Source organism: Arvicola amphibius, chromosome 10 (assembly GCF_903992535.2).
Source record: "Arvicola amphibius chromosome 10, mArvAmp1.2, whole genome shotgun sequence".
In the NCBI taxonomy this organism is placed as follows: domain Eukaryota; kingdom Metazoa; phylum Chordata; class Mammalia; order Rodentia; family Cricetidae; genus Arvicola; species Arvicola amphibius.
In genome coordinates this window covers 70,720,647-70,744,891 of record NC_052056.1, presented here as the reverse complement: position 1 = coordinate 70,744,891, position 24,245 = coordinate 70,720,647, and the positions used below count along the sequence as shown (strand labels likewise).

Genomic DNA, 24,245 nt, shown 5'->3' with positions numbered 1-24,245 from the left:
GGTTTTAATAATTGCATTAACTGTCCAAAAGCTTCCATGTAGTAATTAAAAATTAAACTGTAGAAATAGGTTTATTTGCGTGTTAGTTATTAATAATCTACTGTTGGCTTTTATAATCGAGCTACAATACAAAATTATAGTATTGTAATACTTTTATATAAAGTGGGTGTGGTGTGTGTATAGAAGAAAATCTCAGATATTGAACAACTGTTTACTAAGTAGTGTTTTCTAACTGCTCGCAGGTTTTCTGGGTTTTCTAGTAGCACATGAGTCACACTGGTAAGAATCTTCTAATGACAAGAAAAGTTTGAATAGTTTAGAGTAGATTTTATTTAAGCCCTCTAGGCCCAGCTCCATTCACAGGCACATATATTTTTGAGCAGAGGAACCAAAAAGAAAACAATCACTTCTTAAATCTCACTATTTCACTAGGCGTGTGCTCTCTGCATGGTCTTGTGTAAATATGAAAGTATTGTCTACATTTTTTAACTTGTTTTTTTTCTTAAATTACATTTTTACTTCTTTGTTTGATATGCATGAATGCCTGGGGTTGGAGGGGATGTGCGCATGACTGGGTGTGGTGGCCAGAGGGCAGTATGGAGCAGACAGTTCTTTCTGTGGTAGATTCTGGAGACTAAACTCAGGCGGTCAGGCATGGCAGCATCACCTTTACCCACTGGGCTATTGCACCAGCCTCTACATTTTCACTGATAAGAAAGCTGATATCACAGCGGGAGAGACACCGGTACCTGAAGTCACACAGCTAGTCATAAATTCCATCCAACAAGCTGCCCATCTGTAAATCCGGCTCTGTCCGTCCCAGCAGGAGCATCCCTCCAGCTGGGAGCCTCCAGTTTAGCCAGCACCGGCACTGATAAGGGTGAAAACAAGCCAGCCTCTGAGCTCATCGTCTTCTGATGTGAGTCCACCAGAGGCCAGTGATCCTTGCATCCAGGGAATCAGATCAAAGCCTTGGGAAGTTTGCCCTGGAGTTAAAGGATAATTGTGTGTTTGTCCGGGGATTGACCCAACAGGGCTCTTGATGACCAAGAACAACAAACACCATGTACTGGCTGGGAGGCACACAAGGTTGGGAATTTGGGGGTTCACTGATTCCGTGGCTGGATATGGACTCTTAGATGTCTGATTCCTCAGGACTTTGGCTATGTCATTTCAAGAAAGCAAGTTGTGGTCTATAGACTCTCTGAGGGGTTGTCAATCTCTAACCAATGTGGATCATATTACAGGTATGAAGTCAGAAGGCTGGATACATACATTTCTAGTGTCCCAAGGGCCTCCTGCCACCAGCCTTCAGAGGGATGGAGATGTTCTTAAACCCAAGAGGAGGAAACTGGTTCTGAGAAAGAACTAATTTCTCAGACTTTTGAGCAGCTTCCTTCATGGAACCTCAATCTCTCCCCACCACCAAACACCTTTAAATCATGATGCATCTATCTCTGTTTCCCAGGAAATGTAGGAAGGGTTAGTTGATACTTTCTCTGACAAAGAGGCTGAAGGCTGGCACATTGCCTTCTGAGGGCAGAATCATGGGGATCTTCTCAGCTCAGTCACAAGGTCTTTAGTCTGACTCAGGGGTTGGAATGCCCTACAGGAGCATTTCTTTCTGTTTTAATTCCTTTCTATTTTTAATATGTATGGATGTTTTGTCTGCACATATGTCTGTGTGCCATGTGCATGCGGTGCTCATGGAAGCCAGGACAGGGTGTCAAATCCCCTTGAACTGGAGTTACAGACAGCTATTAGCCACCATGTGGGTGTTGGGACTTGAACCCAGGCCCTCTGTAAGACAGCCTGTGCCCTTAACCCCTGAGCCATCTCTCCATCCCCAGAAAGGAGTATTTCTTGATACTTATTCTTGACTTATTTGCAGAGCACCATCTTCAACCACAGGCCTCTTAGAGACCCTACTCTCTGTGTGCTCCGAGACGCTGGACCTCCACGGATGTCTCAGCTGTGAAAGAGAGTGAAGGAGATTAAACACATTTCCCGGAGAAGTAGGAAGGTCGCAACTTTAAAAAAGAAAAAAAAAAAAGTGTCTCAGTTTCCCCCTAACTAAAAGTTCCTGGGTAGGGGTGAGGAAGTGTAGCAGACTTTCTCGTAGGACTGTCTTTGGACCGCCAGCCTATAAATAATGATCTGGAGACTTACTTTGAATTATGAAAGCTAGGCCTTAGTTTAGGCCTTTTCCCAACTAGTTCTTACATCTGAATTAACCCGTATTTTTTTTTAATCTATGTTCTGCCATCTGGCCGGCCTGGCTCCCTCTTCTTAGTCCGGCACATCCGACTTGCTCTGAGTCTGCGAGTGAAATCACGTGCCTAGAATCCTCCTCTCAGTTTCTCTTTCTCTCTCTCTCTCTGCCTTAAAGTTCTGCCTATTCTCTCATGCCTAGCTATTGGCCATTTAGCTCTTTATTAAACCAATCAGAAGGCTTCTTAGGCAGAGACACATCTTTACAGTATGAACAAATATTCTACAAGGAAGGGCAGGTAAGGCAACAAGCTCACCTACTCTGTCTAGGTCTGTAGTAGGAATCTCCTATTTTGCCTCTTCTCTGTCACCTCTTACCTTATGTCTTCCCATCCACACTTACTCTTGTCTCTCCTCTATGCTCTTGTAGCATAGCTCAAACATGCACACACACACACACACACACTATCTGAACACTCAGTTCCCCATTAAAGTTAAGAAGTAATCTGTGTGGGTCAACAGTTAAGAGCAAGGGATGCAGAGAACCAGAGTTCCATTCCTAGCACCTGTGTCGGGCAGCTCGCAACTCCATGTAATGCCAGTTCTAGGAGGTCTGATGGTCTGATGCCCTCTTCTGGCCTCCATGAGCACTGCAGTCTCTCTCTCTCTCTCTCTCTCTCTCTCTCTCTCTCTCTCTCTCTCTCTCTCTCTCACACACACACACACACACACACACACACACTCATATACACTACGAAAACCAAAAAGAGTTATCTATGAGGCGATACTGTAGGGAACCTGTCCTACAGAAAGCTTTGCTTACTGTGTTTACACACACTGATGATTCTTGCCTGTTTGGTTATTATAATAGTGGCTGCAAAATGATGACTTGAAATGTCAGTGACTACATAAGGACCAATGGGTCACTATTTTTTTAGTTCACTATAATAGATTACTGCCATTATTTATTTTTATGTTCAGGTTGTCTAAGAGTTGATCATGGCTTCCCTGAAAGTGCTTTCTTTTACAGAAAGTTACTCTTTGAGTTCCTCCCTTCTTTCTGTACAAAGTCAGCTTTCCACTCTTCATTTCCCTGGAATCAACCATGTCAAAGAGCCTGGGTGTCTAATAAAGACTGGGATTGAGCTTGGCATGGTGATGAACGCCTTTAATCCCAGCACACGGGAGGCAGAGGCAGCCAAATCTCTAAGTTTGAGGTCCGCCTGGTCTACAAAGCGAGTTCTAGGACAGCTAAGAAACCTTATCTCAAAAACAAAACAAAACAAAACCTAGAATTAAAAACCACTTTTGGGTCTGGAAGGCCTTGCTTGTAGGCCTCTTCAGCTGACATAGTAGGAAAGATTAATCACTTCAGAAGGGTCTGTGTCAATATCTGAATTCACTGGATACCTCTAGTGCCAAACCAAAGCCCCAGCATTCCCTTGCCTCCTGTCACATTCTTGGTCCCCATTGCAGTCTTTTCAGTATCACAACACACGAAACAGTTTTCAGAACTGCTACACCATTCTACTTCATGCTTACTTTCCAAAGGCAAAAAGAGCTGGGTCAGTAGAGCGAGCTGTCTTTTTCCTCCTTCTGCTGTATCCAGCATTCATCGGAAGTACAAGCTCACTCTTTTTTCCATTTGGATTAAATTTTCTTATATGTCCCCTACTCAGTTTTATTTATTGATTTTACAGTTCTGGATGTGGAAAACATTAGCAGTGTCCTAAAATTCAAAACCGTGCAAAAAGGAATACTCTGAAAATACGGATATTTTGAAGGATTGATTTTGTTTATTTGTGCTTCGAGTTTTCTTTGAATCCCTGCCGGGAATACCCCGCCCCAGTGGGATTTGCTGGGATTTCCACAGGCATACCTGCCCTATGCTCTACTTGGCCCTTACCGTACACCTGCATTCCTTCATTCCCCAAAGAAGCAAGTGAGCTGAGCTTCCACCGGAAGCGTGCCAGAGCCGGAGTCTTCCGTGGGAACCGGGGCTGAAGTCAGGCCCTGCCTCTGCTGCCTTCCCAGCTGTTGTCATCTGTATTAGAAAGGACACCTGCTATGTGGTGACACAGCCATCAAATGGGATCGTGAGACCTTTGACATAGCCTGACTCCTCGCGTTCCATGTGAGTACCTGCCCTTATCCGTGCCTGGCACGCTGCCGCCAGGCTTTCTGGGTCGGTGTTTGTACAGTACTGGTTTTGGTGGATTTCGGCAATAAAGCCACCTCCTGAGTGAGAGCTAAGGGAACCAGCTTCTCTGAGGGCGGAGAAGGACTTCTGTGAGGCAGCCACACCCTCTGGGCGAGGAACATGGGGAAAATCCCAGGTGGGAACAAAGGGCTGGGTGGCTCCTTAGAAAGACACGAAACCTAATTAGGACCTATTCTCTCTAAGACCTTGCCTCTAATTCGTATTCAGGGTGTAAGCCAGCCCTGAAACCCAGCTGAGCAGTGTATTGTTCCCCGGCTTCTGAAGCCAAGGCGGCGCTCTGTTCGCAGGGTATAAAAAGGCAATCCGTGGGAGACCCTGTCAGCAGCTCTCCAGCTCGATTGGGAACACCAGGAGAGGATCCCTCAGTTCATAAATAGGCTTCCAGTTTATACATCAGCTGCTTGTGTGAGTTGGTGTCCCGGCCTAAGTGACTCCCCCACCCCAGTCCGCAGGAAAGCCTGACTGTGAGAGCCCAAAGGCTGAGCCCCCTTCCAGTGCGGCGTCCCCTGTGAGGACATCGGATCAGCCGGACTGTGAGTACCTAATGTGGGCGGACATCCTCCCTGCCCTTTCCTTCCTGTTTAGAGTCTTTTTGGTGAAGTTCAGAGGTCAAGCTCATGACCAAGCTCCGTTTTTCATTGGTCCTCCCACCCAGCCTAGGTAGTGTGAAAAATGCTTTCTGGGTTCCCATTGGTGAGTACAGAACTGGAATTAAACCTGTGCCTGCTTGAACCGGAGTCTATGCTGTTGGCCTCTCTACAACAAGGATTTTGACAGGAAATGTCACTTGCCACGCAGCAGGAAGGCTTTCCCTGAGAACACTGTCAATGGGAAAATGTGCTTTAAACCACCTAGACTTTTCCATAGACTGCTTAAACGTGGGAGAGACAGGTTCTAGGAGGAGAGACCTGAGACAGAATGGCAGGAAGGTGGCCTTGGACCGGGTCCGTTGGGAGCAATAAATAGCGTGTAGTTTCTAGAAAGCGAATTGAGACGGATTAGGAAAAGTGCGGCAAATGCACCCATGCACACGACTTTAAATCTCAATTCCACATTGAAATGAAAACATGTTGTATTTGTCTTTCTGGGTCTAACTTGGTTTGCTTCTCATGCTGGTTTCCATTGGATCCGTCTTCCTGCAGATACCATGATCCATTTCTTTCTTTAATTTCCCACGTGTGACCGACCATTCCTGAGTAGATATCAGCAGATATATCTTCACCCCAGATAGCGCATCAAGGACAGACCAAAGAAACCATTTTACCCGAGTCTGTCTTGGTGAGCTGTGAACTCAGTATGCACGGGGGGTGGGGGTGGGGGAGTTCAAGTTCCCCTTGAATCAGGTAGAACCAGATCCTTGGCTTTGAGGCAGAGAAGAATTTCAGAGTAAGCCGGCATGAAGCGGGCAGGATTTGATAGAGATAGTTAATATGATTTTTAAAGACAAAGGTTAATCGGAAAGGCTCAAGAAGAAAGCAAGACACACCTCAGAGTGCGAGGGCTTCGCTGTTTTAGCAACAGTCTTACATACGGCTGTCGGCTGTTGACAGAGAGGCTACTGTCTTCACGGGGTGATAAAGAGGCACCGTGAGGTCAAGGGGCAGTTCCTGGGGGACACTGGACAGGATGACAACTGACAAAATAAAAGTCTGGGTGATAGCTGAAGGAAGGAGAGAAGTTATTACTGTAAATAACGTTAACCTTCCAGAGTAGGCCAACCAACCTCCGGTGCATTGTTATTTTGACAGGAAACCTCAAGATATGAAAGGAATATTCTCTGGGTCAGTAAGTATTAATTATGTTGAAATTCTTGCTCCCCTGCTGGCGAGAGGCTTCAGCCAGACACCAGCCTGAGGGCTCCCTTTCTTCCCCGTGGCCCCTATTGCTTGTCCTTTCTAATCTGGGTCACAAAAGTTGCAACATTTCCCCTAAGAAACTGAACAAGCATCATTCCAGACTCTCCTCTGACCTTAGCAATTACTGTGGGGAGTGGCCTCATGAGTCTTGTAACTTTGGGAACTTCCTAAGCTTCTCTTAAGTTTCCTGGGCCTTCGAAGCCTCCCTTCAAATTCCAGCAGAGAAGGTTTACAGTACGAGGAAATGGGAACATAATACCGCCCTGACCCTATCCCTGGCGCATCCTCCCCACTTCGCCCATCAGGCACACTCTGGATCGTGGCTCCCGTCTCTGGCCGAACGCAGCTCTTGCGGAAGGTCTCCCCAGAGCTTTTCTAGTATCGACTCCTTAAGAGCAGGAACTCAGATGTTATAATCCCACTGTAAGCCATGGGCAGGCTTTCTAACATTTCCTATACAATAGGAACCATTGTGCCTTCTAAATCCTTGCATCAAAAGAAACACAGTATTTAGCGCGGGGCTGGGCATATTGTAAGAACCCATCAGCATTATTATCCAGCCCTGGGCCTTCACCCACAGGTGGAGGAGCTGTTCGTTCAGTGTTTGTGGAAGGAAGGAACGATAAGGTGGGAAGGAGAGAGAAAGGAGACGATCAATGAGCTCTGGAGACCACTTTGCTAGGGCATATAGTCTGGCCTCTTCCCTATGCCACCCCTCCCAGGACTCCTGTAAACTGTAAGCTGGAAAGAGGTCTGGTTCAGGTGTACTGGAACCTACAGCCCAGATGATGGTAAACAAGCTCTCTCCTGACAACTGTGAGTAGCAGCTACTGGAGGAGGAATGGCCTTCAGTGCAGAGAGAGGCAGGACGCCATCCCCAAAATGGAAAGGCATTCAGTGCAGGGAGAGGCTGGACACCATCCCATTGGATCTAAAGGCCCTTAGCAATTGCATGGTTCGAAGCCCTGAATAGATGAGGAAACTTTAAAAAGATTATATCACTGGCCTAGTGCACACGGACAAGGACTGAAGCAGGGTCTTCATCAAAGTCCAGTACCTTGTGGTTTAGAAGCTTTTAATCATGTTTGCATCTGCCTTTTACTAAAGCTATACCAGGGGCCTCTACCGGAGTGCAGTGAGAACCTGTCCTCAGGCCTCAGACACACCAGCAGAGAGAACCCCACAAACGGGTGTTCACTGCTGGCTGAAACTGAATCTCTGTTGAACCCTGGAATTTGGATATCTGATTTTTGGATTGATAAAGGAAAACTTCAGCACATTTAAACTTTAATTTTTTTAATTTATTGATTTATGAGACCAGGATTGTGAGAGGGTAAACTTGTAAAATGTAGTTTGTAGTTGTAGAAACAAGAGAAGCAAAATGGATTCTTTGTCTACACAACATATCTTATCCATTTTATTTGTTGATGGGCATCCAAGTTATTTGTTGGTTGCACATGCAAAATGAATTTTTATTGGCTAGAGTAGAAAGCTCCTGCCTAGGGTCAGTTCTAGTTGGTTTCTAGTCTCAGAGTTTACCCTGGGCTTTGCTTGGCATTTGTTTTGTTTTGTTTTGTTTTGTTTTGTAGGGATTTAAGTTCCAGAGCCTTTCCAGTCTAATAACCTCCCAATTTGTGCTGCTTTTTTAAAAAGTAGCTATTTCTGGTTTCAATGCCCATTTTCTCATGTTATTCCCATTTGAAAGCACAATGCAGAGCCCATTTCTGAAGAACTATAATCTCCGGATTTGGCTTTGTCAATCAATCTTTACAACAACTTGTTTACTTAAGAAAAAGTTGGTGGGTTCTGCATTGTGTTATCATGGTCCATCCTGTGCTGCTGTCCCAGAATCCCGCTCACCATCCTGAAGACTGGGACGTCTACTGGGGACAACCTTCTTGCTGTGTCACGCTGCAGCAGAAGGCCAGAGGAGGACTCTCAGCATAACAAACTCACCCGATGTGGACATTTTCCTCTCATGGAGATAGAGCCCTGGGGACTTAATCTCCTCTGTAAAGGTACACCTCTCCGCTGGTTTTGATAGGTGATCACTTTTCCACCCTCTGAGCCTTGGGGACGTGCTCAAGCCACGTCAGTCTTTGCCTCTTGATGCCAAACAGCCTAACTCAATTCCCGGCATTGTGCAGTTGCACAATGGGAACCCGTGAGTTACAGGTAGCAGCATTATGCAACGGCTAGCCATGTGCCAGCCACTGTTCTTGCCTTCTGCACGAATGCTTTCTGATGCAGGGCCATGATTAGCACATTTGACAGCTTCAGCAGCCTGGCTTCCAGCAGGTAAGTCGCTACCCACCTCAGTTGGTCGGTTACTTGAAGTGTGAGTTCGGTCAGTGCTCTAATCAACGGTGTGATGAAAAGAATACTTTTACACTTGTCTGTGTGTTTGTGTGCATGGGGGTGATGCATGCGCCACATGCATGCTCTCTTGTGTAGGTCAGAGGACAACCTTTAGAAGTCAGTTCTCGCCTTTTACCATGAGGGTCCCGGGGATTGAACTCAGGTCACTGGGCTTGGCAGAAAGCACCTTTTCTGGCTGAGCCATCTCACCAGACCTGATGGGGGAAAAAAGGCTAAAAGAGAAGGTTTCTAGGCTGGTTCTTGTCTTGATTCAGGCAGGATTTTTACCCTTTCTGAACCCAGGTTTTCTCACCGGGTTGGACTTGTGAAGTTGTCTTGAGAGTTTCCACTGAGTGTCTGTCCATACCACGACTGAGTTAAGTAACCAAATGCCATCATCACCTGGTTGGCTGTGAGTGGCTATCAAAACTTTTTTTCTGCTCAATTGTGATACAATTAAATTTATCACAGTAAATATAAGTTATTTAGTAGTTTATCATAAAACTAAAATTTTCTAAGTAGCAATAATGTTGGTTAGAAGCATGTCAATATATTATATTTAGGTTCCGTATGAAATCAAAGTTTTCGGTGAGTTTGAATACTGTAGCAGCCTTCACAGCCTTCTTTTGCTTAGTTCACTATCGTCAGCCACAGCTTACCACATGCTGACTTCCCATCCAGACTAGACGGACATTTCTTCCCATCTACTTGGAAGATCTCGTTCTCAGTTAAAATCTGTGGTCCCTCTCACCAGGTTCCCATGAGAAAGCTTCCCAGACTGGCAATCTCTATTTATGAACACAAGACATTCCCAAAAGATGTTTGTGGATTAGAAGTGAGCACTACATAGAAAAGCTCTTGCATGCTCCAGGAGCTGTAGAGAGCCGTGTTTGAAATAGTGCTGGCCCCAAAGCTTTGGAATTTTTGAGATACTCTGTGTATTGAGGGTCTGCCACATGGGAGCTAGTGGGGCATCAGTACCTCTACCTGTCTGAACTCAGAAAGCCTGGGCAGGGGTGGAGGTGGAGGTAGGGACTGAGGGGTTGCTCATCTTAGGGAAGGTTTTCAGAGGCATCTTAATCTGCAGGCTCCCTTCCTGACTCAGGCCTTTGCTTTCATGGTAACTTCTGCTGGTGTGTATGTGTGTGTGTGTGTGTGTGTGTGTGTGTGTGTGTGTTAAATAGAAACCTTTTAAAAACGTGGCCCATGGATGTAGCTCAGTAGCAGGATACATGTCTGCTATGAGTGAGGCCCAGGGTTTGACTCTTGGCATCACACACTCATACAATATGTGTGTGTGTCATGTATGGTGGTGGATACCTATAATCCCAGAAACTTGAGGAGCTGAAGCAACAGGGCTAAGTTCCAAGCCAGACTGGGTAATTTGAGAGGCCCTGTCTCAAAACAAAAATCTCTGCGATAGATCTCAATGAAAGAGCAATTTTCCAGCATATGCGAGGCCTAGTTCTAGAAGAAAAGTCTTAAAAAAAAAAAACCTTGTTTTTGTAGCTAGGAATAGGAATGGTGGTATGCACTTTTAATCCCAGCACTTGGGAGGTAGATGCAGGAGGATTACAAATTCAAGGTCATCTTCAGCAGTACAGCAGGTTCTAGGCCCTGCCAATAAACAAATAAATTTTCATTAGTCCTAATAAGTAAAACCTTCCTGGGCTCTAAATGGAAGCTAAAAAAGAGAGGCAAGAATCATGGTCTGCCAGGCAGGAGTGGTGCACACCCTTAATCCCATGCTCAGGAGGCAGAGGCAGGCAGATCTCTGTGAGTTTGAGGCCAGCCTGGTCTACAAAGTGCGTTCCAGGACAGCCAGAGCTGTTATGTAGAGAAATCCCTTCTCCAAAAACCAAAACAGCAAGAACAAAAAAGAATCACAGTCAGTCTCGACAGCCATCGTTATCTTTCTCTTTACAGAATCAGGGTTTGGTCTATTGATGAATGTACTTGTCTGTGTGCAAAAGGAAGACTAGCTGTCCAGCGTGAGGGGGAAACTTTGTGCGCCGCTTTAGCTTTTTCCCCTTAAATACAATTTTGAAATGAAGCACAATGTTTTCCTAACAGATACGTGTACTCAAGAGGGAAATTTTTGGTTGTGAGCCCAGCCTTTAATGGCTGAGCCATCTCTTCAGCCCATGAGATTAAGGTATATCATTAACATTTTTGACTATGTAGCATAGTCTAATCACCAAATCAAGACTGGGGTTTACATCTTAAAGTCTATCTCTGCTGCCTAGATTGGACCCTTTCCGTTTTCTTTGCCCTGTCCCAGTAATCAAATACCCCCCCTCCCAATAAAGAAAGGGAAAGTTTGAGTCATGCTTGTTTTCAATTCCAGTTGGATTAGGACTCTCATCTGGACAGGTGGTGGGAGGTCAGCTGGTAAGGTTGAAACCTCTGTGGTCCTGCCCAGGTGAAAGATGGATGAGGGATGGTGGAAAGGCCCCCAGTGTTTCAAATAGAGACCAGGACAGAAGCCAGGTCTCCCATGTCTTGATCAAACATTTGCTGTGATTACTGGGAAAAGGTTAGGACACTTAGGGCTGTTGACATGCACACCAGTGGCATGATCCAGGTCTAAGGGTCAGACATTGATGAATCCTAGCCAAAATATTGACTCAGAAAATGCCATGTTTGGATCAAGGTGATGTTAGGACACAGTGTGACAAGTTACGTGCAGCCATTCTGACTGCAGTTCTAAAACTGCTCAAGTCCATCTTGAAGCCCCACAAGGGGACCCATCCTGTCATCTCTACACACCGACCCCATCCTGGACCTTGGTTCCCCACAGAATGGCTCTGCTCCGACTTCTGGTGTTCTGCGCCCTGGCTGCATGCTGCGTGGCTCGTTCTGTTCCCGGGCAACCTTTCCCGAAGCCTCCCAGCTCCTATCTTCTGCATCCCCGGAACTGTAATGACTCTGATGTGCTGGCAGTTGCGGGCTTCGCCATGCAGAACATCAACACAGACCAAAAGGATGGCTATGTGCTGAGTCTCTCCCGAGTACATGACGCTCGGGAGCACTTCCAGGCAAGTGACAGCTTTGGGGCAGTCTATAGACAGGCGGCAGAGACCAGCCAGGGGGCGGCCAACAGGTGCTTTCCAGTTTGGAAGCACGGTGCTCTGCTGTTTTCAGCAGCTGTGCTCAGCAGGTGTGCTATGACACGCTTGCTGTCCCTAGGACACTCTGTGTCACATCTAGGTTTCAGCAGTGTAGAAGGCATTGTTACACACACACACACACACACACACACACACACACACATGCACGCACACACGCACATACTTTGCTTCACTCAGGGAGAAAGTATTTGTCCAGTTGTCCTGAGATTGTTTCATGTGGGGTATTTCTTCAACTCTACCATATAGGAGGACATGGGCTCCCTGTTCTACCTCACATTGGATGTCTTAGAAACTGGCTGCCACGTGCTCAGCAAGAAGGCGTGGAAGGACTGCAGTCCAAGGATCTTGCACGAGTCCGTAAGTCCTTGTGGCCAGGTGCCTGCTCCATGTCTGCTATCTGTTCATTTCTTTCTTACCTGCCAGACAAAGGGCCTGTGTGCTTATTCTAATATGAGAGACAGGACCAAGTTTGGTCAGAAAGGGAGGCTCCTATGATGTCCTACTGTGTTTTTACTGACTAGACCTCAAAATGTCCCTCCAAATTGTTTTCTGCCCTAAGATCCTTTGGCAGTCACTGAGCCAATGTTTGTATTCTTAGAGAGGAGAGAGAGAGAGAGAGAGAGAGAGAGAGAGAGAGAGAGAGAGAGAGAGAGAGAGAGAGAGAGAGAGAGAGAGGAGATTCTGGTGTGTGAATAAGGCAGAAAACAGCAGTAATGACTGATAGCTTGTTTTGTTTTGCTTGGTTTTATATTAATGTGAGGTTTTCAGATAGGAAAAGGGGTGACTTGAAGTGTGAGGATCACCAGGGGTTCCCCTGGGAAACTAAGGGTCTCAGAATTCATTCTTTCTTGTTTTTAAAATAGTGGTTTTATTCTTCTGTGTATATGGGTGCCTTACCTTGTGTGTGTGTGTGTGTGTGTGTGTGTGTGTGTATGTGTATACAACATCCATGCAGTGCCCACAGTGACCATAAGGTGGCATAACCCTCCCTCCCCCAGAACTGGCGTTTCAGATGGTTGTGAGCCACCCAATGTGGGTGCTGTGAACCAAACTCCGGTTCTCTAGAAGAGTAGCAAGTGTCTTAACCACTTTCTCTCTGGCCTTGAGCTCAACTTTTCAAAGACAGCCACTGACAAGACTTAAAACCAATCAAGTCAGGAGTTTTCACCTGACTCTCTGGATTCTGGGATCTTTTCCATGCACTCATGCAGACAACCAGGGAAAGCAAGACGGGCTCTTCAGTAGTTTGAATAAACTTTTGATCAAAATTACCTTTCCTCATTATTTGACCAAACATGCAACCTGCACCTGATTTTGAAAAACAAATAGTTTGTACTTCTTGTTAGAGTTGGTTTAGTAATATGGGACACCCACAGAGAAATGTGTGTTAGCTCAGGAGCACACGGGACACCCACAGAGAGGTGCATGCTCACTCAGGAATACACGGGACACCCACAGAGAGGTGCGTGCTGGCTCAGGAGCACACAGGTTAGGAGTTTGTTTCTTGTGTAATTTTAAACTTAAAATTCCAGGGAATTTTATTGTGTAACTTCAAACTTGAAGCTCCTTGCCAGGGCATTTTATTCTGGGCGTGATTTGGAGGCCTTACTTCCTCCTATGCTTGTCTCTGTCCTTGCCACCTCCATCCTGTGGCTCCCTAGTCCCCATGCTCACTGACGTCAGGCTATCGAAAGACAGAGGATGGGGAAAACAAACTTGCTGATGTGGCAGTGGAGCGCTGCAATAGAAAGCTGTTTCTGCTCCATTCCTGCAGTTAGAACTTGAATTTGACGGTCTGCGCCTAAGTGTGAGGAGGCTGAGACGGTCTCAGGAAAAGGCAGCCGTCTGCTGCCGTCAAACCACAGAACTGGATTTTAAACTCCGTGTTACATTAAAGTGGAATTCTACTGGGTTTGATGGGATGGGGTGGTGTCAACCTCATGGTTCTCTGCATCAGGGCATCAAGTGTATTTGGTTTTTTTTTTTACAGGTTTATGGCCAATGCAAAGCAATGTTTCACATTAACAAGCCAAGAAGAGTTCTCTATTTACTTGCTTATAACTGTACTCTTCGCCCAGGTAAGGGACGGGAGGGTTTGGTACATTTTTTTTTTTTTTTTGGTTTTTCGAGACAGGGTTTCTCTGTGGCTTTGGAGCCTGTCCTGGAACTAGCTCTTGTAGACCAGGCTGGTCTCGAACTCATAGAGATCCGCCTGCCTCTGCCTCCCGAGTGCTGGGATTAAAGGCGTGCGCCACCACCACCCGGCTTTGGTACATTTTAATAAAAGATAAAAAAAAGAGCCTTTAACTAAGCCTTTGTTGAGCTGGCATGCGGTTTCTCCTCCCTTACTCTGTCTCCCCCATGGCACCCGCTGACATTCACTACTTGCTCATCCTCCCCAGGGAAACCTCCCTAAATCGCTATCAAGAGCTAGGACCTGCTTCAAAGCCTCAATTTTCAATCTCCTGTGAGTGGCACAGCACCAACAGCTGGTCCCAGGTTCCTTTCTGTCTATGCCACTATCCTGCTGTCTCCCTTCCGACTGATATGTCTGAACACACATCATACGTTCCCATCTCTGCACTTGCTAGAGCCTCTTCCCTCCACCGAGTGTGCCCTTGCTGACCTCTGTCCTAGAGCTCAAACCCCTTCTTTAAGGAATGCCCCAGTGCTGCTTTCATGATGCTCTCTTCTTAAGAAAGGAACATTGTTTTCCTAGTGCACATTTTTTTCCACATTGGCTAAAATACTCAGAGTACAGAACATTCACGACCTTGATTTATAGTCTTGTATCATCTAGCATATGGGTGCGCATCCCTCTCCCCTGGGTAAAGACTTCCTAGCATCTATCAAGTTTTGGACGTCATTACTGTTGCTGAATAACAGGCAAGAATTAGGCTGAAAGTAGTAGACAGCTGAAGTAAGTGGACCCTGCATTGTACAAGAGAGGGTCATTGAAAAGCAGGAGTCCATTGCGCGGGAGGTGGGAAGTGTCCACATAACAGGCTATGTGCATGCACTCTCCCCGAGAATCTTGTCCAAATGCAGATTCGAAGTCCATTGGCCTGTCAGGGCCCAAGAGCCTGACTTCTAAGAAGCTCCAGATGACCAAATGCTGCTGCTGCTTCCTTGGAGTAAGGAAGCAGCAGAGCAAACACTGCACAAGCCTCAGCTTATAGTGTGAACACAGGACCAGTCTGAAGCAATTTAAGGGGATGAGGCACCAGTGGCAAGTTGTGGACCGGGCTCTCCCAACATCTTCCTCCATCCCCAAATGTCCGTTAATTAAGACAGTGGAGTTCCTCTGAAAATACTTCAAGACAAATGCTCTGGCTTGATGAGTGCCCATCTGCCATCTCCAGCGCCTCCCAAAGAGACTGTAACTGTGCCGATGGTATCACCATTCTCTGTAGCCTCATTGTGGTGTTAATTTTCTGACTCATTTGCATTTTCTAACCAAAGGTGGTATGTTCCCGCCATCATGACATCGTCTACTGATGTGTTAGATTTTATTCTTGGTGTTATGGACCACAGAGAAATAAGTCACGGCAATAATGAAACACCAACCTTTCAAAGGCCCTTGTCTACAGGAGCAGTACTGAGGAAGGGCATTGAATTGGGGAGGGGACTGATGTGCTTGCTGTTTTGGCACTGAAATACAATGTTGTCATGCACAAAGAACATAAGCACTGTGTAACTGAGTTGCAAAATTTTTTTTCATGATGTTTTAAGTATATTTAAAATTTTGTGTTGGGCCACATCCATTGCTCTCTCTGACTCTATGTAGCCCACAGACTGTTGTTTGGGCAAGTCCTGTGTGCTTCTGAACAAAATCCCAATAATGAACAAGTCCATTAGAGGTGAAGAGTATCTCACTTGGATGTATTTTTGATCACAAAAATAATAATGTGCAGAGCCTGGGCATTAGCTCAGGTGGTAGAGTGTTGAGCTTGCATGAAGCCCTGCTTTGATCCTAGCACTATAGAAGTCAAGCGTGAGGGCCCATGCCTGCAAGCCTTGCCCCTGGCAAGAAGATCAGGAGGTAAAGGGCCCCTCTGATTACACAGGCCAACCTGGGATACATGAGACCTTGTCTCAAAAAGGAAAGGAGGGAGGGAAAAGGGAGAGAGGAAAGGAGAGAGGAAGGGAGGGATGAAGGCAGAGATAAATAAAAAGTACTACTACCGCTAACAATCATACTGCCAGCAACTAAACACTTTCTCAGAAAAATGTCTTTCTCTCTGCAGCCTTGCCAACAACACTGGGCATTATCAGTTTAATTCAGTCTTTGCTTATGGCAGAGTTGTGTGGTTATGACTCTTATTAGGACTGAAAATTAATACTATTTAAAAACTGTTTTCATCAATAGTTTCTCGAAGACAGATTAATACCATATGTCCTGACTGCCCGGGCCCCATTGGCTTGTCGGACCCCACAGTTATGGAAGCTGCCACGGAGTCACTTGCAAAATTCAACAGTGAGAACCCCTCAAAACAATACTCAGTCGTCAAAGTCACCAGGGTTACTGGCCAGGTAAAACTCAAATGCCCAGGTCAGCTACACAGACTGCAGTTGCAGGTCTTAGGTCAGGAGGAGGCCTGTCTGCTTAGACCCTGAGATCCTCTCTCTCCAACCCTGCATCTAACATATCTGCTGTGCATCAGTCATGGCAGAGCTTCTGCTTCTCCTTGGAAGTTCGACGAGTATCAGGTGACTTGATTCTATTTCTCCAACAAAGCAAGAAGAACAGATTCATGGTCTCATGTGATTTCTTTGGGGGGATATGAGTGCACTGAGTTCTAACTGATTATGGACCATTTTTAGCAAGACAACTTTTATGAGTTATGGACTAGGAGGCTCATTTATATTTCAATTGTGTTATCTCTCTTATATAAATAAATATATAAATGTAAGACAAAGGGAAAATAAGCCCACTGGAGAAAATGTTTAGGGCACCTTCTACATCCATAACAGACAGGCACTGATGTATGTTCTCTAAATCGCAGAATTACTGACATGGTTTGGTGTCCGTGGGGACTTTTAGGAGCAGTGGGTTTGTGTAATGACAGTGCCTTGGCTTGTGTGTTCTATAGAAGAACAGTTGCCAAACATTCGTTTTCCCTGGGGTAAGGTTTGTAATGCCTTAACTCTTCTTTCATGGCAGTGGGTGTTCGGCCCTGCTTACTTTGTGGATTATTTGATCAAAGAGTCACCATGTACTGAATCCCAGGCCAGTTGTTCGCTCCAGCCCTCTGACTCTGAGGTGAGTGCTCCGGATTGTGCTCGCGGTGGTCTGTATAATCTATCTGTGCTCACAGATTACCAGATTACCCTGGAGGAGTTGCAGAGTGTGGGGTACTTCTCCAGCCCTCAGGTTGTTAGAAACTGGGCTGATGGGATTTATTTGATTCTAAGAGTTATTTCATCATCAGTGTAATACAACTGCAAAAGCAAGAAAGGAAGGAAGAAGAGAGGGAGGGAGGGAGGAAGGGAGGGGAAAAGGAAGAAGGAAAGAAGAAAAGGAGCAAGGAAGGAAAGGAAGAAGGAAGGAAGGAAGGAAGGAAGGAAGGAAGGAAGGAAGGAAGGAAGGAAGGAAGAAAGTCACAAGAGGACATGGAATACAGCACAGTGTTTCATGTTCCATTCTTTGGACCACTCTTCACAAAGGAAAGGCTAAGTGAGGAGGCACCCCAAAACTATCAGAAATATACTGGGCATGTGAATCAGTGTGGTGTGTTGGAGTACACTGGGCAAAACTCTCATGAGTGCTCTATTAAGATGAGGTTCATGCCCCAGAAGATTTACCTTTGTAAGGCAGATAATTCCATTTTGTAGTATATTCACAGACCTGTGCCACCATAGCCACGTCATAATTTTTAAATAATTTTATTAGCTCTCAGAAGAAACCCCATCTCCATTAAGTCAGTTCCCATTGCTGCCCTTGGAAGCCCCTAAAAACTGTGAATCTGACTTCTGTCTCAATAGCTTTGTTCGTTTAGAGAGTTCAAACAAAGAGAATCATGAAGCCTGAAGAGAGGGGTGTGGGTAGAGAGAACTGTTTTAAAATGAACCTGAAAAGATTAACTCCATCAGACTGGCCAGTGCGTGCTGACACCAAAGTGCAGGCACTGCAGTCCCCTCCACCACAGTGCAGCACTAGGAAGCCCACACGTTTTGATAAGTAAGAAAATTCTAGTAGCACGGAGTAACCAGCTGTTCTTGCCACAAGCACCTGCAGTTTCTCTAGAATGTTCACTGAGCCGTGGGGATGAAGAGCAGAAGGGAAAGCTGGGGCACAGTGCTGCATTAATGATTTTCCACCTGAAAGAATTTCTGACCTTTTCTTCATGTGACCTGGAGAGGATATAGAGTATGTTCAGACAATCTGCTCAGGTGTATTTTGGTAAATTTTATGTGGGTATGCTTAAGAGTTCTTCTTCGGAATTTGAGGCACCATTTTATTGCAATAGTTCACTTTTCCTTGAAAATGTTCCTACACTGTGACCTTAGAATAATTCTTCTAGGGTGTCTTGGTTACATTGTGATTGCTGGAATAAGACACCATAACTGAGGAAATGTATAGAAGGTAGGGTTTAGTTGGGGTTCACAATTTCAGAGGATTAGCATCCATGGCCGTCATGGCGGGGAGCATGGTAACGAGCCAGTAAGCATTGTGCTGGAGCAGTAGCTGAGAGCTTACATCTTGATCCACAAGTAGGAGGCAGAAAGAAGTGGAAATGGTGACACACCTCCTCCAACAAGGCCACACCTCCTAATCCTTCCCAAACAGTTCCACCAACTGGGGACCAAGCATTCAAATATATGAGCCTACAAGAGACATTTTCATTCACACCACCACATAAGGATTTACTTTAAGGAAGAGACTAGAGATATATGAAAAGATAGTTTTGATATATTTTAAAAAATAGATTCAATCTAGTTGTTTTACAAGACACTTTATTAAACAGAAAGAAATACTAGCTAGCCGTAGCCATTATAAAGATAATCATCAAAACAAATAACAACAAAGAAAAACATAGAAGACTATCCAATGCCATATACTATCCAATGCCATATAATATTTTTACTATATATTGTTTAGTGGTAAAATAGTTCTGAATATCATATGCAATATGATCTTAGTGCTTTAAAAGAAAATACATATGCACAGGGAAAGGATTGGAAGAAAAGGATCAAAGGATTGCAGGTAATGAGAACCATTCATGGAGTTACAGGTCATGTTTCATTTCATTTATGTAGTTCTAAATAATAATTCATTCCAGTCACAATTTCGGAAAAGTAATTTTACTTTCAAATAGACAAAAAGGGAAGGAGCTGAGAGTAGTTTTGCCTGAGAAGACAAAACTTCATTCAGAACACAACAAGGGCTGCTGTAGAGAAGAAACCAACCTTCCTAACTGACACAAGGGCAGACCCAGGGCCAGGCAGTGAACACTGTGTAAGGGCAGACCCAGGGCCAGGCAGAGGGCAGTGTGTAGACACAGGATGGATTTCCTAAAACTGTTCCTGTTGCCAGAAGCAAGCTGGAGTTGGTTGTTTTTTGAGAATTCAGAGGGAATTCGCTTGGAGCATGCCCTCTCTCAAGGCAGTAGAAAGCACGGTGCAGCTGTGTGTCTCCACAAGCAGAAAGTGAGAGCTCTGCACACTGGTAACTTAATACTCACGTGACGTCTTTCTTTCTTTTAGCCCGTCGGTCTTTGCCACGGTTCTCTGTCTAAAGATTCCTTAGGAAAAAAGTTTGTCTCTGTGAATTGTGAGTTTTTCGAATCTAAGGTATTTATCTCTCGTTTTTAGTGTTATTGTTATTGTGTGGTTGCACAATGTAAGTCCATGAACACATGTACCATGGCACAAACAGAGTAAGGGGACAACTTGGTGCAGTTTGTTCTCTCACTCACCTTTATGTGGGTTCTGGGGACCCCAACTTGGGCCGCTGAGAGCGCAGGAGCGTGCCTTTCCCTCTCTGAGCCCTATCATCCTAACCCTATGTGTTTTTCAATGGAATCAGATGATCCATCTCTAGGCGCCTGTGCCCCACCCCTTTCGATTTTTCCAAGATCCAGGTCATGTTACTCTGGCTCTCTGAGCCCATCTGGAAAGGAGAGAAAGTTACTTTGCTGTCTTAGTCACCGTGTGGTCCTGCGGGATAAGGGAGAAGACTCGGGAGCAAGGAATTTCAAACTTGCAGAACTCCAGCCTTCAAGGTGCTAAATTCAGTATCAGGGAGACCTCTCTCATCTCAGGGAGACTCACTTCCACAAAAATGTCCAATCCTGCTCCACAATACTAAGTATTTATTATGGAGTAGCCCGATCCAGTCACACAGGCTGCCTGGGTTTCATCCGTGCTCTGCCCCTATGAACTGTGTGGCCGCTGGCACCTACCTACCCTGTTTGGGTCTTGCTACCCTCATCACTTGCCTGTTCTGACCCCTATGAGGGATCGATGAGAGGACTTGGATGGAGGGCACCGTATCAGGCCTGGCACAAACAAACAAGAAAAGAGGCCGCCTGCTGCCACTCCCGGGAGCAAAGGCAACTTGTTTGGGACTGAACAAATCTTTAAGGCCCTCTGAACCACTGCTCTAAAAGGCAAGGCCTGCTGACCAATTTCTGCAGGCCTTGGTTCCACTTGGCCCCTCCCTGTTTTGTTATGAAACTTTGCAGCAGGAGACCCAGCCCTGTAGCTCAGTGATTCTCAATCTGTGGGTCAAGACCCCTTTGGGGGAGTTGAATGACCCTTTCACAGCGGTGGTGTAAAACCATCGGCAAACACGGGTACTTGCATTATTCATAACAGTAACAAAATTATGGTTATGAAGCAGCAATGAAAGTCATTTTATGGTTGGGAGTCACCACAACCTGAGGAACTGTATTCGGGGATTGCAGCATTAGGAATGTTGAGAAGCACTGCTGTAGCTGGGTTCTGTTAGCATTTAGAAGACTGTCATCCCAGCACTCAGAAGATTTGAGGCAGGCAAGAAGGAATTTGAGCCTAGGCTATTCAAGACCATGATACAAATGCACAGTCGCAAAAACTGCTTTGCCTGGTGCTGGACTCGGCAGAGCATTCCTGTAGAATTCTGCATTTAAAAGCATTGTTATTTCAGGCACAGGGCCCAGAAGGTGAGAACCCTGCTGTTAGCCAGGAGTCCAAGAAACTTCCTCAGAAAAACGCAGGCCCCTCCAGCTCCCCCTCTGTAACTGCGCCAAGAGGATCTGTCCAGCACCTCCCTGACCTGGACGTTGAGAAGCCCGGAGACACCAAGGATGCAGAAGGCACCAAGAGTCCGGTAGAAGCCTTCCCCGTGCAGCTGGATCTAACCACGAATCCCCAAGGGGACACAGTGGATGTTTCCTTCCTCTACCTGGAGCCTGAGGAGAAGAAACTGGAGGTGCTGCCTTTTCCTGGAGAGGAACGGCGCTCTGCTGAGTGCCCAGGGCCTGCAAAGGGGACCAACCCTCTGATCCTCCCACCCTGAGAATCACATACAGGGCCCCCCATAGGGATGTGGTCCCTGAGCCAGATGAGAGGTGGTGGGAATGAGGAGACAGATGATCATATGTTGAAAGGCTAATAAAACGCATCTTATTATTGCTTCTTGATCACGATGTGTTGGCTGGAAATGAAATGAGATCCCCACTTTGGTCAGGTTCTGCATGCTGGGTGATACCCTGTACAAATTGCTCAGACTCCAACTATCTTTTTGTTTCTCTCGCTCTCTTTCCTTTTAACCTTTTAAGCATCTTTACTCATGCAGAACTGACATGCCACACATAAACCAGAATAGCTATAACATCACTAGATGGTTTAGCCTGATGGGTCTATTGTGACATATAGAGCCTACTGTTCTCCCAAATGCTCTTTGTATGGCTTGTGACTATGACTTCTGTCTCTGGTGACTTTTCATCTGGGTTTTTTTAATTTTATTTTTAATGAGAAAAGGACAATGTTGTTAGATGAGGTACTATAGATACTTTCTTTTAAAAAATTATTGAAAAAATATTTTATAGAGTTTATTTTAATCATGTTGCTTCCATTCCTGAACTCCTCCCTGCTTTATGTTCTTTCTTGCTCTTGAAAAAGAGGGGGCACACACACACACACAAAGTCAATCTTCCCCTCAAAAGATCAAACAAACAAACAAACAAACACAGCAAAGAAAACCATGGCGTCCATTTTGTGCCGGTTAACTACCCCTGAGCATGAGATCTGTCCTAGAGTGTGGTCAGCATACCCAGTGTCACTCTGTTGAAGAAACGTATTTCCCTCCCTAAGCAGCTACCATCAGCTGCAAGTAGCTTCTTGGTGAGGGGTGTCCACTTCCCCTTCTCCACGCTAGAAGCGTATTTGGCTTGAACTTACACAGTCCTTCTGTATGCAGTCACAGTCTCCATGAGACCAAATAAGGATGAGCCTTGTTGAATCTGGAAAATGCTGTTTCCTTGGAGTCATCCGTCACCTCTGGCTCTTGCGGTCTTTTCACCTCCTGTTCCACGTAGATCCCCGAGCCTGAAGTTTGATAAAGTCACCCTATTTGGGCCTTTGTCTGAGGGTTTCTACTGCTGTGAAGAGAGAACATGGCCACAGCAACTCTTACAAAGGAGAACGTTTAACAGAGGGGGCAGGTTACAGTTTCAGAGATTTAGTCCATTATCATCGTGGCAGGGAACATGGGGACAGGAAGTGTAGTGGTGTGCAGGCAGACATGGTGCTGGAGAAGGAGCTGAGGACTCTGCATCTTCCTCCAAAGGCAGTAGAAAGTGAACTAAGAACTGGTGTGGTATGAGAATATATGAGTGTCGAGGGCCCTGAGAGTAGACAGCAGGAGATGACCAACATGCTTATGTCAACCCACCAAATGAATGACGCTTCTGATGGGAAGACCCACCTGGAAAGGCCATGAGGTTTCCGGCTGTAAATGATCGGTTCCTCCTTGTCTGTTTTTCTCTCATGTATCAGTTCATTTCTTCCCTAAGAACTGCATTCCTTCCTTAATAACAGCTATAATATCTCCCCACTGCCATGCATTTTCATGTAATGTATACAAGTCATTTCATGATTCCATCTCAATCTTATGGGCACATATATTTATGGATGGTCATGAAGATAACCTTTATGTTATTTCTGGAATATAGAACAAGCTCTCATCGTCCAGTCTTTGTCCCATATTATGGTGAGAAATTTTGAAGCCTGTTCAATAGCCAGACTGACAGAGCTACTTGGTCAGACAAGTGTCCTTGTGGATAGATAACAAACAGAACTTCCACAAATTTTACTCATTGTACAGAATTGTAGGTGCCTGGCCTTGTTAAATAGAAGTCATTCAAATACTTATGGCGAACAAGAATGTTAGTGAAGGACTAGTTACATCATAGTCCTTCAAGAAATCAATAGCACCTATGTTGGCCTAAGCTTCCTTCACTGGCACCTCCCTCCTCTGACTCAAAATAGCAATTAACCCTTTGTACCAGTTTTTGATGTAAGGCTCAGTAGACTAATTGATTTTGTTTAGGTCCTGAGTTTCAGGTGGTAATAGGAGACTGTTGATTGACTAACCATGTCTGGACATTATTAATCACACTTAAAAAAGAAATGTAAAATAGTACATGTATATTTTGTCTTTTTTTCTTAGCTCTCTCAATGGTTTAGTGTCCTCCCTTTGTAACCTATAGCTGTCCCTTTGAGAGTTAAGCCAGAACCTTTACAACATACAACTGTTGTCAGTAACCAATTAAGCTGACCAAGTCTTTGCCATGTGTGACTCTTATCATATCTACAAAGAACACTGGTCCTTGAGAACGTGCCCTATAGTTTTTTTTTTATTACTAACAAGTTGCTAATGAATGTGTATGTAGATATGCTTGGGGTTTTGCAAAGGCAAGAGGATAGGATAATGAGAATGTAGAATAAAGATAAAGAATGTAGAAAAAACAAGAATAAGAATGTAGAATGTAAAACAAATAAGAGTGTAGAAGAATAATTAGAGCTAAGAAATTTGACAGGATAAAAGGATTAGAATTAAAAATAATAAAAGAAAATAACCCTCAGATCATGTGTGAAGTTGTTATAGAAACCTTCCATCTTTTCCCTGCTCCTGAGAAAGATTTCTCCTTTGGAACTCTGGGTAGGGGCTGGGAGCAGGTCCCTGGTCTTTACATATGAATCCTCAAAGCTCACCTCCACAGTGACACACTTCCTCCAGCAAGTCCATACCTACTCCAACAAGGCCATGCCTCCTAATAGTGCTAATCCTTTGGGGGCCCATTTGCTTTCAAACCACTACAGTCACAGGCTACAAAGTTTCTCACTCATTACTCATTGTTCAATTTGTGGGTCTTGGTGTTAACCACCATTTACTGCTAAAATAAGCTTCCCTGATGAAGGCTGAGCAATACTCTGATCTGTGGGTATTGTCATTTGGAGTCATTTTATTGCTATGTTAAT

The 24,245-nt window shown here is 45.1% G+C and overlaps 1 protein-coding gene and 1 long non-coding RNA gene across 3 annotated transcripts; one reads left to right on the top strand and one right to left on the bottom strand.

The window, feature by feature from the left end:
* Positions 1-310: 310 nt before the first annotated feature.
* LOC119825163 lies at positions 311-8,561 on the bottom strand. Its single transcript, XR_005287175.2, has 3 exons — positions 5,919-8,561; positions 4,118-4,255; positions 311-1,972 (listed from the first exon to the last, which is right to left on the bottom strand). It is a non-coding gene; the product is annotated as an uncharacterized LOC119825163 (long non-coding RNA).
* Positions 4,770-21,403, top strand: Fetub (fetuin B). 2 transcript variants are annotated; one of them, XM_038345867.2, is made up of 8 exons: positions 4,770-4,965; positions 11,447-11,684; positions 12,024-12,134; positions 13,768-13,855; positions 16,147-16,310; positions 16,942-17,040; positions 19,485-19,571; positions 20,908-21,403. In XM_038345867.2, exons 2-8 carry the CDS (start codon positions 11,448-11,450, stop codon positions 21,277-21,279), a joined length of 1,158 nt encoding a protein of 385 aa, XP_038201795.1. In that variant the 5' UTR covers positions 4,770-4,965; position 11,447; the 3' UTR covers positions 21,280-21,403. The 2 variants fall into 2 exon arrangements, with proteins under 2 accessions (XP_038201795.1, XP_038201794.1); XM_038345866.2 differs by lacking the exon at positions 4,770-4,965 and adding an exon at positions 8,423-8,586.
* Positions 21,404-24,245: the final 2,842 nt, after the last annotated feature.